Source organism: Bufo bufo, chromosome 2 (assembly GCF_905171765.1).
Source record: "Bufo bufo chromosome 2, aBufBuf1.1, whole genome shotgun sequence".
NCBI classification, from domain to species: Eukaryota; Metazoa; Chordata; class Amphibia; order Anura; family Bufonidae; genus Bufo; species Bufo bufo.
In genome coordinates, this window is record NC_053390.1 from 779,901,815 (window position 1) to 779,914,884 (window position 13,070).

Consider the following 13,070-nt stretch of genomic DNA (forward strand, 5'->3'; position numbering starts at 1 on the left):
AGCTTCCTTGGTTGGAGAAAAAAGACAGATGAAGTCACCAGACAGTGGGTCAGGATTTAGACAGGGTGCAGGTGACTTTGGCTGTGGGCTGAAAGGTGGGGTATTGATTATGGATACTTGTAGTCTGTGCCAGTAATGGCAGGAAATGTGAACCCCTATAGAAGAAGCTGTGGTCACCAACATAGGACCAAGAACTCGGCTTTCTGCTAACAGGACTGTGGGGTACAGACTATTGACACAGCCTCACAGCTGATGGACAGAAGAACAAAGAGTGGGACTGACTCTCTGCCAGGTATCCCACTGTATGCTATGTAGTTACATATGTTGCAGCTTAATACATCGGGAGTACTCCTGATATATACAGTTGCAAGAAAAAGCATGTGAACCCTTTGGAATGATATGGATTTCTGCACAAATTGGTCATGAAATGTGATCTGATCTTCATCTAAGTCACAACAATAGACAATCACAGTTTGCTTAAACTAATAACACACAAAGAATTAAATGTTACCATGTTTTTATTGAACACACCATGTAAACATTCACAGTGCAGGTGAAAAAAGTATGTGAACCCTTGGATTTAATAACTGGTTGAACCTCCTTTGGCAGCAATAACTTCAACCAAACGTTTCCTGTAGTTGCAGATCAGACGTGCACAACGGTCAGGAGTAATTCTTGACCATTCCTCTTTACAGAACTGTTTCAGTTCAGCAATATTCTTGGGATGTCTGGTGTGAATTGCTTTCTTGTGGTCATGCCACAGCATCTCAATCGGGTTGAGGTCAGGACTCTGACTGGGCCACTCCAGAAGGCGTATTTTCTTCTGTTTAAGCCATTCTGTTGTTGATTTACTTCTATGCTTTGGGTCGTTGTCCTGTTGCAACACCCATCTTCTGTTGCGCTTCAGCTGGTGATCAGATGGCCTTAAGTTCTCCTGCAAAATGTCTTGATAAACTTGGGAATTCATTTTTCCTTCGATGATAGCAATCCGTCCAGGCCCTGATGCCGCAAAAAAAGCCCCAAATTATGATGCCCCCATCACCATACTTCAGAGTTGGGATGAGGTTTTGATGTTGGTGTGCTGTGCCTCTTTTTCTCCACACATAGTGTTGTGTGTTTCTTCCAGACTCAACTTTGGTTTCATCTGTCCACAGAATATTTTGCCAGTACTGCTGTGGAACATCCAGGTGCTCTTGTGCAAACTGTAAACGTGCAACAATGTTTTTTTGGGAGAGCAGTGGCTTCATGTTTGGTATCCTCCCATGAAATCCATTCTTGTTTAGTGTTTTACGTATCGTAGATTCGCTAACAGGGATGTTAGCATATGACAGAGACTTTTGTAAGTCTTTAGCTGACACTCTAGGATTCTTCTTCACCTCATTGAGCAGTCTGCGCTGTGCTCTTGCAGTCATGTTTACAGGATGGCCACTCCTAGGGAGAGTAGCAGCAGTGCTGAACTTTCTCCATTTATAGACAATTTGTGTTACCGTGGACTGATGAACAGCAAGGCTTTTGGATATACTTTTATAACCCTTTCCAGCTTTATGCAAGTCAACAATTCTTAATCGTAGGTCTTCTGAGAGCTCTTTTGTGCGAGACATCATTCACATCAGGCAATGCTTCTTGTGAAAAGCAAACCCAGAACTGGTGTGTGTTTTTTATAGGGCAGAGCAGCTGTAACCAACACCTCCAATCTCATCTCATTGATTGGACACCAGTTGACTGACACCTCACTTCAATTAGCTCTTGGAGATGTCATTAGTCTAGGGGTTCACATACTTTTTCCACCTGTACTGTGAATGTTTACATGGTGTGTTCAATAAAAACATGGTAACATTTAATTATTTGTGTGTTATTAGTTTAAGCAGACTGATTGTCTATTGTTGTGACTCAGACGAAGAACAGATCACATTTTATGACCAATTTGTGCAGAAATCCATATCATTCCAAAGGTTTCACATACTTTTTCTTGCAACTGTATATCTAAGGCTAGTTTCACACTAGCGGCAGGGGACTCCTGACGGAACAGCCTGTTGGATCCGTCCTGCTGCTAGTTCACGTGTGCCCCCGGACTGCCGCTCCGTCCCCATTGACTATAATGCATGCAGTACTTTTAGTCCGGCTGCCTCTCCCTGTGCGCTGCCGTGCTGCCCCCATTATAGTTAATAGGGATGGAGTGGCAGTCCGGGGGCACACGTGAACTAGCGGCAGGACGGATCCGACAGGCTGTTCACCCGCTGGAACAGCCTGCCGGAGGCCCCTGTCGCTAGTGTGAAACTAGCCTAACAATTTGATGTGAACACAGCTTTGTTATCTGATGATCTGATGATGATAAGGTAGGTTCACACAGAGTTTTTTGGAGGAGGTTTTGAAGCCAAAGCCAAAATTGGACCCATCAGGAAGGAGAGGAATAAGTCCTTCCTTCATATTTCCAATTCCTTTCAAATTCACTTCTGGTTTTGCAGAAAACTGCCTCAAACCTCCACCAAAAAAACTCTGTGAGAACCTAACCCTTACAGTTACGATTAGACAAGATGAGTGTTTCCCTGTGGGGAAAAAGTTGCATCAAAGTTGTGACAGTCACAAGAATTTTGATCATTTTGGAAATCTCTTTATTAAAAGGCCCTTTTCTCCCACACAGACCTCATGTGACAATTTTTTTTCCAACTTTTAAAAGAGCGAATGTGACAGTTAAGTCTTAGGCCTTTTGCGCACTGCATCTCTGGATTTTGCGGACCTATTGAAGTGAATTAGTCCGGATCCGTGATGTTGAATGCACACGGCCGTTGTCCCGTGTATTGCAGACCCGCCGTATACGGGCCACAATACGGCTATGGGGGACAAGATGCAATGCAAGATGCCTTAATGAGTGACTGCGAACTGGTTCCCTCTGCTGAGTCTTTGCTTGCAGCCTCATGAAATTTCACATTATATTGCTCTTCTGTGCTAGAGCAGATTATCAGATGCCGGGGATTTATTTAAATGTAAAAGTATTTCACTATCTTAAATATATATATTTTTTTAAATCACATTCTGCCTGAAAGACTTATTTAACTTTTTTTTTCTATTCCATCAAATCATTTTATTTTTCCAGCAGAAAACTGTTAAAATCATCTAGCAATATGAGATTTTTACAGCCGATGTTTCCCATTTTCTAATGGATTGATTTTCAATATATGAAAAGTAACCTACTGCACTGAGGAGAATGAATGCCATAAATATAGCATTATACAAACGATGGGAAAACGAAGCCTTGTAGTGAACAAGCAGGCTCAGGTTTCCACGTCGATAAATTATGCTTTCTGGGAAGTATGAATATTAAAAAATAATGTTTTCTTTTGGTTCCGCAGACGGCGCGATATTATTTTTTGTGTGAGGTTATGTACTATAGGATAACATATTCTCCATTTTCTCACACACCACATTTTTTCATCTTGTCTAATTATTCTGTGATGGGTGGTGGTTTCAGAACCTGCCGCAATTTCATGCGGTTTGGGCGAGAGAGGAAACCAATGTAGAATACACATAATATCATATATATAAAATAATACTAAATTGTGTAAAATAATATAGCAAATATTAAAATGATACCTATAGTCAAATCAGCGTGCTCATAAACTATATGTAAAATTACTGTAGATGTAAAACAAGGTAATGGACGTGAACTTACGGGTGACATAGAAACATGAGAAAAAAATATCATGGCACCGCATTGGGTATTCTGTGACGTGTTTACCCAGCACTATGAACAGTTCCTAAAAAATAGGGTAGATTTAGAAGAGAATTCTTATTTTATTTTTAAAGAAATAGCGCCTCTCTTTTACACAGGTTGTGTTTGGTATTGCAGCTCATCCCCATTCTATTGACTAAAAGCCATAGGAAGCCTGTGTAAGAGAGCCCTTAGGCCTTATTTATCCTTTCTAGGTGTGTAGGGCTGAGCTGCAATATCAGACAAATCCTATGAGTAGGAGTGGCGCTGTCTCTAGGAGGAAAAATCCTTAATCTTTCCCTTATACGACTCCTTTAGTGAAATGCTGTTTGTGGCCAGAAGCACGTGCATGTACAGTGAGGCCAAAGTACATAAGATTGGGGGGGGGGGGGGGGGGTGTAAGTCTGTCACAGAAGATCTGGTCTTCTCATAGAAATGGTCTTTTGGAGAGGGTTCAATGTACATTCAGTTTTTGCTGTGGCTTTTATTGTGCATTATTAGTTTTAAAAGCAATGGATACCTGGGGGGGGGGGCAGTTGTTTTATTATTGTATTTTACTCATTTGGGGCTATTTAAAACATATAATTTTCAGTTGGTCTTTGTTTTAAATTGTAATTTTTCACTGCATCTGATTCTCAATTTCAATGAATCCATCAGGGAGCCGCTCTGACGGCTTGTTCTACAGGCCTCATCTCTGACTTCCTGATAGCTCGCTAACACACATTTCAGCTAAATCCTTATGAAACTGATACAAATCTAGCTAAATTGAGTGCTTATGAGGGCTACAGATCGAGCTTTTAGAACAGCTTCCTGATGGATTCACTCTGAAGCAGAAAGCTACATTCTGCAGATACACCAAGAGTGAAAGCTGTAGAGAAAAACTGTTGAAAATGTTTCATAAAGACCAATTGAAAAAATTATTTTTAACCCAAAACGTCTAGAATGCAATGATAAAAAAATATGTCTCCAGAGGTGTTCATCGCCTTTGAATTTGGAAGAGTCAGTGTAGTCTCCATGGATGTCTAGAGCCGTAGCTGCTGTACCGTGCCTCCATATGGCACTGTATTATGGAGATACTCTCCTCCAGAAGCAATGGTACCTCTGTAATATGGTGTCCAATGGTGGTAGCCTAAGTATGAAATGAGGCAGATGGATGTACAGTAGGGCACCATGACTGCAATGGCTGCTCTATTATGGCTATTTGGTATATTGTGCATCAGTATGTAACTGTAAATTCAAAGATCTCAATGGGACCTTTAGTTGACATAATCTCCTTTTTTTTTGCCACCAGGTCTTCGGATTATGGAACTACATACACAAAGCTAAACCTGCAGCCTGGTGTCACCACAGTGATTGATAAGTTCTACATCTGTCCCACCAACAAGAAGAAGGTAAGAACTTATCGATTCTAGTTTTATTGGTTTTCCTTTTGCAGTTTTCAGCCAGTATTGATTCTGCAAAGTAGTAGTAGGCCTCTCTTACCTTACTTTGGGCCATGACCTGGTGGATTATCAAAACTTGGACCATTACCATATTATATGAATGGTCCTCTCCTTGTGTATATTTTCTGTAGGAGAAATGTAACCCAAGTATTGCATGTGCATATTGTATTGTATGATGTTGTGACATCTGATGTCTTTGACCTCAGGCTTATTTTGGCTCATAATTTGGTTTATATTATGTCTCTGAATTTCAGCCTCAAATGTTGAGGCAACACTGAGACTGATCTTGTAAAAGCTTTGTTGTAGGCCGTTCTGTCTCTAGTCCTTTTGTAGGCCCTATGTACAGTATAATGTTGTATCATCACTGACCAAGCGCTTGCTTATGATTAGGCTTTCAATGAAATCCCCTTAACTTGACCCTATGTATACATTGAATAATGTTGTGACATGACTTACCTTGAAGTGGTGACATCACCTTGCTGTTATGTAATGTATTCTGTGCAGCTGGGACATCAATTAACATGATCCTATATACAGTATACATTGACGCTATTCAGCTGTGACATCACCTACCTTGACCCCATGTTTCCATTGTATGATCTCGTGATATCACTCACCTCAGTATTTCACTTTTATTGTGGTGACATCACTGTCCTTGGCTTTAAGTACAGCATACATGCAATGTGTATGCAGTGGATGATTGTTATGACATCACTGGCCCTAGCCGAATGTCTCTTTATATATTTTTTGTGTGGCTCTTAACATATGGATGTTTTTTATTCTAGGTTCTTGTGACCATACTGACCTTTACGCTATCAATGTACCAGTTTGTGACATTTCTGACCATATTATATGTATTGTATGATGGCAATAATGACTTTCTGACGCCACTCATCCAGACTTATTGTGACATCACTTTAGCTCGCACTGGATAACCTTGAACCTATCTACCGATTGTACATGCATTTATTGTATTTTGTTGAGGCATTGCTGAATGTACCTACAAAGTGATGACGCACTCCAAGTATGGTCGGTGGAGCCAGTGGAAGGCTGTTTCTTGCAGTACATACAATATCACCACTGCACTCGTCTTCTTTTCTTTTGCTCTTTCATTTCATAATATAAATCAGTTCAATTATCAGTATGGGTCCATAAAACAATTATGACAATGGACCGTGCTATGTATACATATTACACTCCTATTTAGCTCTGCCATTCATTTGCACCACTTTATTGTGATTATATTTCTGCCAGCATTCCTGCCATTAAAGGGTTTGTCTCATCTCCGACAATGGGGGCATATCGTTAGGATATGCCCCCATTGTCTGATAGGTGCAGGTCCCACCTACATCGAGAATGGATCCCCGAAAGTGGTGGAGGATGCAGTGCGCATGCACAGCCGTCCTCTATTCATTTCCATGGGGCAGCCGAGCGCGGGCTCGACTATTTCCGTTAGGCCCATAGAAGCGAATGGGAGCGGTGGCCGGTCATGCACAGTGCACTCCCATTCACTTCTATGGGGAGAGCGCTTAGTGGTGGCCGGACCGGAGTCCTCCAGCCACCACTTTGCAGGGCTCCGTTTAAGAGATAGGAACCTGCACAGATAAGACAATGGGGGCATATTCTAGCGATATACCCCCATTGTCTGAGATGAGACAACCCCTTTAATTCTCGGGCATTTGCCCATAGTTCCCTCACTTTTAGTATCCTAGCGCGCAGGCACGTGGCGTCACTCCCGCTCATTTACACATAGCTCCCTCTTTGTGAGTTTCCCAATGTGCACACACATGATGTCACTTCCACCCATTTGCCCATAGTTCTCTCACTGTCAGCATCTCTGTATGCATGCATATGACGTCACTTCCGCCAGGCCCGTGATGTCACATCCACCCCGGCACCCAATTTAAAGAGCTTATACAGTGCTAATACACAGGGGTCCATGGTCAGCAGGACCGGTGATTATGTTAGTGCACACCTTTATATACTTTATATACTGATTACCAGAACCACTGATGCACTATGGGTGTATGATACAATCATTGATGATCCATCCAGGACTATGAATACCTCCATACTGACTTTCTGGGAGTCTTATGAACGTATATTTTTTTTGCCTTGATATAATACACATGTTTATATTATATATGCAACCTGTAATTATACATGCTGTATACTGATATACCCATCCTTTCTGCTGCCTGCGGCGAAAACTGAAACAGTGCCCCCCCCCATGCCAATTTCTTAACCTGACCCCTTTGCCACAATGAAAGCGCTCATTGCCCATAGTCCTTCTGCTGCCCCTTCCCCTCTCTTGCCCCTACCTGGTGCTGCCTGAGGCAATCGCCTCACCTAGCCTCATTGGTGGTGCCCCCTTGGATATACCTGTTTTTGGATATTAGGCTCATGATAATGTGAGCCGTATCCGTTATCATAATTGTTATACTTTATGGACCCATACTGATAATTGAACTGATTTATATTATGAAATAAAAGAGCAAAAGTAAAGAAGACGAGTGCCGTGGTTTTATCTTATATATTATAAATCACTGAATGTACCATTATCTGTGCATTGTGTTGTGACACTACTGACCATGGTCATAGAATCATTGTATAATGTTGTGACATCACAGAATTGCCTTTGCTTCCATTGTACCATTGTACGGTGCAGTGACATCACTCAGCTCTGCGATATGTCTGCATTTTATGATGCTGTGACATCACTGACCTCTACCCCATGTATGTACTGTGTAAGAATGTGACCTCATCGGCCTCTGCTTTGTGTATCCATTGTCTTGTGCTGTGACATCATTGACCTCCACACGTTGCATACATTGTATTACCTAAGCTCCATCCTTTTTGTACATGGCATTACCCTTTGTATACATTGTATTATAATGTGATGTCACTGGCGCTGCCTTTTGTACGAAATATTTTCAGAGGTTTTTAGTACATATAGCAGAAACATATACTACGGTGTGAAATATCAAATATTTCCTAAAGTCCATCTGAAAATGACTTTTTATGACTTGACTTACTTGAAGACAATGTATATCCTATATAATGATATCATTTATTAGCAGAATAGACTGCAGCACGCATGCCGAAACCCTTAGCCCTTGTTCACATGGTGAAACGTAGGCACAAAAACCATTTCCAATGGGGATCTGAGCTACCGGCCTGGTCGCAACATATTTCTATGTGGTTTTCAAGACCGTGCCAAGAAAGGACGCGTCCTTTCTTGGTGCGGTTTCCACGCGGACACCTTTGGAAAATGCAGCAGGTGTCCACTGTATTCCAAATGCAAAACTGTGGCAGGAAGCCAAGGGTAAAAAAGAAATCTGCTATACATCAAACAAATGGGGTGCAGCAAGATGAAAAGGAGGTCAATGCACGGCGTCCATTGCAATCTGTATTCTGTAGAAGGCAAGTGATCTGGTAATGTGGTGTGAATTGAGACAAAATCATCTTCACCAGTCTATCAACGTCATTGATTTGATATTTAAAACATTTGTAGATGCTTGAGCTCCGATGTGTGTCCCAGTATATCAGATGAGATGCCTCCTACATGATGTATGCTTCGGAGATTGACCTCAGTGTGTTTTTTGATTTCCATTTACGCCAGGAAAGCTCCTGACCTACATGCTAAACGTGTCCATAGGGTTACATTAGACAGACACAGGCCAAAAAAGTGTCCCTATAGGTCAGTATAGTGCATAAAGAACGATATGGAATAGGGTAGTAGATAGGTCAGTAGACTTGACTATTTCATGATTCCACTATTTTTTTGTATGGCATCCATCAGAAGCATCCGGTTAGCATACACATCATGACATAAATGTTAAACAAGATGGGAACATAGCCTATTGCCACTCATTTCAGCCATCTATGGAGTTTCCAGCTAGTAGACTCCCAATGATCTTATCTTCTAAGACAGTGCTCCCTAAACTTTTGGTGTTCCTCAACCATGAGGCACACCCATTTTTTTTGTTTTACATGCCCTGGCAGAAATGATATATATAATACATTATTGCATTCAGAAAAACATTTTCCTATGAAGAATAACAAAGAAATGAGATGTTCCGTCTAGCTACAGAAGGGGACTATAGTAGATGACTGGAGACTCAGTGGCTGGAGTCGGGGTACTGTGTTTGACATTAGGAATACAGTACGTGTCCTCCTCTATTTTTGGCCATGTTCAGTTGGCATTGAAATCATCACTACAGACATAAAATTTCAAGTGACATCACACTTTTATACCTTACCTGAACCTCAGGTTAACGTTTCCTGCCTGTGTGCAATATCTCTTTGTACTTTACCTTCCTGGTCCTGAACTTGTCTTGGTTCTGAAGCCTGATGCTCTCTAAACAGTGGTATTGATCTCAGTTCTTCTTCTGGCTATTTTGTGGATCATTCCTGATATGTCTTGTCATCTCTGATCACCTTCTTGGTATTGACCCTTGGCAATGCTATTCCCTTGCTTGTCTTCCTCAAAAATGCACCTATCACACTCCTCTCATAGCTGTGACCTAGGGATCTAACCCAGAAAGTCCCCAGCTAAGTGTGTTAAGGGTGAAAAATTATACATAACAATGAAAAAAAACATTTCTTCCTATCGTGTGCTGCTGACTACAGTCTTGTTGCTAATCTGTCCATCCCCCATAAACTCCTGAAATGTCTGGTCTACTCTTGCTTCGTCCTCTAGTTTCCATACCCTATTCTCAACAAAGTGTCTAATGATCTCTTAATGGATAATGGCAATGTTGACTATTCTGTACTCATTTTTCTGGATCTCCACAGCAACTGCCACTGTAAACAACGAATGCCTCGTCACCATGCTTTACTCTAGGGCACTGGTCTCTTTTTGTTTTTGTTTTTTCCCTACATCTCTGACCACTCATTCAGTGTATGATTTGCTGGCTTTATTTCTTCTCCTCTTCCCTTTGCTGTTGGGGTTCCTCACGGTTCAGTTGTATATACCTCATTCTGTGACATCAACTCTACATTACTACTAAACAACACTGATTGTCCGGCTGTCTTAAACGTCATCTCCTCTTTCAAAAACTGAATGTCTATGATGTATTGTCCATCAACTACCTAAACCTGATATTTCCATCTTAGTGTGTGCCATGTCCATGACTCCCATTTATAGTCGATTTAGATTTTTACTTTACCCTTTATGTTAAATAACTTTCCCATTCATGCTGCCTGCACCTCAAAACATCTCCAGAATCTGCTTGTTTTATACTGTGGAAAAAAAGGGTCATTCTAGCTTCTCGGCTCCCTTAGACAAAATTGAAATTTGATAGCAGAGAGATTAGATTGGATAGGCACTCGGACATCTGGAGTAATGCAGCAAAATAGGGTTTTATTCACAAGAATATATCACAGCAGTAAGAACAATTCAAATACAAAAATAAAAAATATTGATAAAATAATGTATTGCAATAGTTACACTCAATAGTAAAAAAATTAAAAAAATTGAGATGGAAATGGATTCAATTGTGCAAGTAGTCCATTTAATGACTAGCAAAAACACTATGATATGGAGGTGCCTTAGTCCATTATTGCACTTTGATCCACTAGGTGTTCAATATAATAGGATGAAGCAAACGGTTTATATGGCACTTTAGTCCACTAGGTACTCAATAAACTGTATCGGGATAAACAGCTCGTATGAATAATTCTCCTTATTGTGTTTTTTTCCGATCGATAAAACACTAACTTTCTTTCCCAAATTTTCAATATGCAGACTTTAGACAATCTAAATTTTTTTTTTTACTATTGAGTGTAACTATTGCAATACATTATTTTATCAATATTTTTTATTTTTGTATTTGAATTGTTCTTACTGCTGTGATATATTCTTGTGAATAAAACCCTATTTTTCTGCATTACTCCAGATGTCCGAGTGCCTATCCAATCTAATCTCTCTGCTATCAAATTTTTAGTGACTGTGAGGGTCATTTTTTTCAGCCACATCTCTCCTCTGCAGAGTTTGCCACACAAACAACTTAGGTTCCTCACTTTTTCATCATCTTCGCCCTCATCGTACCCCAACATTGTTATCCTGCTGCTACCCCTAGTACTATGCCTACTGTACACTCCAATGCCTACAAATACTATTCTGCAGAAATAACAGTGCCATACAGATAGCTTCCCACCATAGTAATTGTGCTCCCCAAAGTCTCACCAATAGTCAAAATTCCCTGAGTGCTCACATTAGTAAGGCTGCCTCTACAATGCCCCTAAATAGTGATAATGCTCCCCAAGAAGGCCCCATCAGTAGAAATGCCCTCTATATTTTGCCGACTAATAATAATGCCCTACAGTACCCCCAGTAATAATGCCACCATAGTTCCCCAGTAGAAGGGCTCTTCAGTGCCCCGAGTAGTGACAAGACCCCTTTATAAGACACTCCTTTAGTAATAAGGTGTTCGATAGGGCACCCACATAGAGCCCACAATAGCAATAAGTCCCCCTGTAGTGTTCTAGTAGTTATAATGCTCCCTATAGCACGCTCAGTATTTATAATGCCCCTTGTAGTCCCAGTAGTTATAATGTCCCCTGTAGTAGCCCCAGTATTTTTATGTCCTCTGTAGTGCTTGGTAGTTATAATGCCAACCATGTCCACTGTAGTTATAATGTTCCCCTCGTAGTGTCCCCAGTATTTATAATTCTCCTCTGCAGTTATAATGTCCCCAGTATATATAATGCCCCTCTGCAGTGACCTCAGTATTTGTAATGTTCCCCCTGTAGTACCCCTAGTAGTTCTAATGCCCAATGTATTCATAATGCCTCCTGTAGTGCCCCCAGTATTTATAGTGCTACTCCTACAGTGAATCAGTACTTATAATGCCCACCTGCAGCTCCACCCAATGCCCCCTGCCATGTCTGCTGTAGTTCTAATGCCCCCCCTGCAGCTATAACTCCTCGTAGTCCCCCCTGTATTATAATGCCCACTGTAGTTTCAGTATGTATAATGCCCCTGTATTGTGATGCCCCCTGTATTGCTAGTATATATAATGCTTCATTCCCTTTAGAGCCCCCAGTAGTGCTGACATACACAAAAAAACGAAATACTCACCTTAATCCTTTGCCCTGCCGTAAACCGCCAACCCTCAAAGGAAGGGTGGTCGCTGCCTGAGGCTAGATGCTCACCTCGCCTCATGATAGATTCGGCCCTATTGGAAACATCTAAAACTCTCATTGTTGCCCTAATCCATTCTCCTCTTGACATGCTCTATAATCTGAACCTTCCAGTCCCAGATGCACTATCTCAGACAATCACATTAATTCCCAACAACATCTACAGTCTTAGACGTTCCCTAAAACTCACATCTCTCTATAGTGACCTATCACGTTCCCTTATCTGACCCTTCTCCATTCACCCCCTTCAACCACCCTTTTTAGTAAGTTCTGTGATAAAAAGTCGCCACCAAGCCCCATCATGATAGTAAACGGGGCCACGTTCCTCCATCATTTTTAATGCATGCCATCTATTATGTATGTCCCGTAGCGGGATAGGGCACAGTAATTGGCTCATGGACTGACCCTGATTTTAGCAAAACTTTCATCAACCAGTTGCAGCCCAGCAGATCGGATTTCACAGAGACTACAGATGTGATAATGTAACAATGGCGCTCGGGTCTGTCACAATGCAATAACTCCTGTCCCCGTAGTAAATAACTCACATGGCTTCTTCATCATTTTCCCTCGAGGATGGAAGGATATTTTTTGCTCAGACCATTAACATGTTTTTTTTTTTTTTCATCTCTGTAACTTGCTTGTGTCTGAACTGGTGACAGGTTGTATTTTGCAGGAAAGGCACAAAACGGCACATCGAAAAGCCATTATCTGGCAGCGAGTGCATTGCTGTCATTTAGAAGTCACCTCTGACAATCGCTATGCTATATGGCTAG

The 13,070-nt window shown here is 41.3% G+C and overlaps 1 protein-coding gene across 2 annotated transcripts in view; it reads left to right on the forward strand.

Moving 5' to 3' along the window:
- Positions 1-13,070, forward strand: part of SORCS2 (sortilin related VPS10 domain containing receptor 2) — an 894,852-nt gene that overhangs the window by 499,239 nt on the left and 382,543 nt on the right. For both annotated transcript variants that reach the window (XM_040419144.1, XM_040419145.1), the window contains exon 3: positions 5,001-5,100. In XM_040419144.1, coding sequence (XP_040275078.1) covers positions 5,001-5,100 — 100 coding nt within the window. The remainder of the gene's footprint in view (positions 1-5,000; positions 5,101-13,070) is intronic.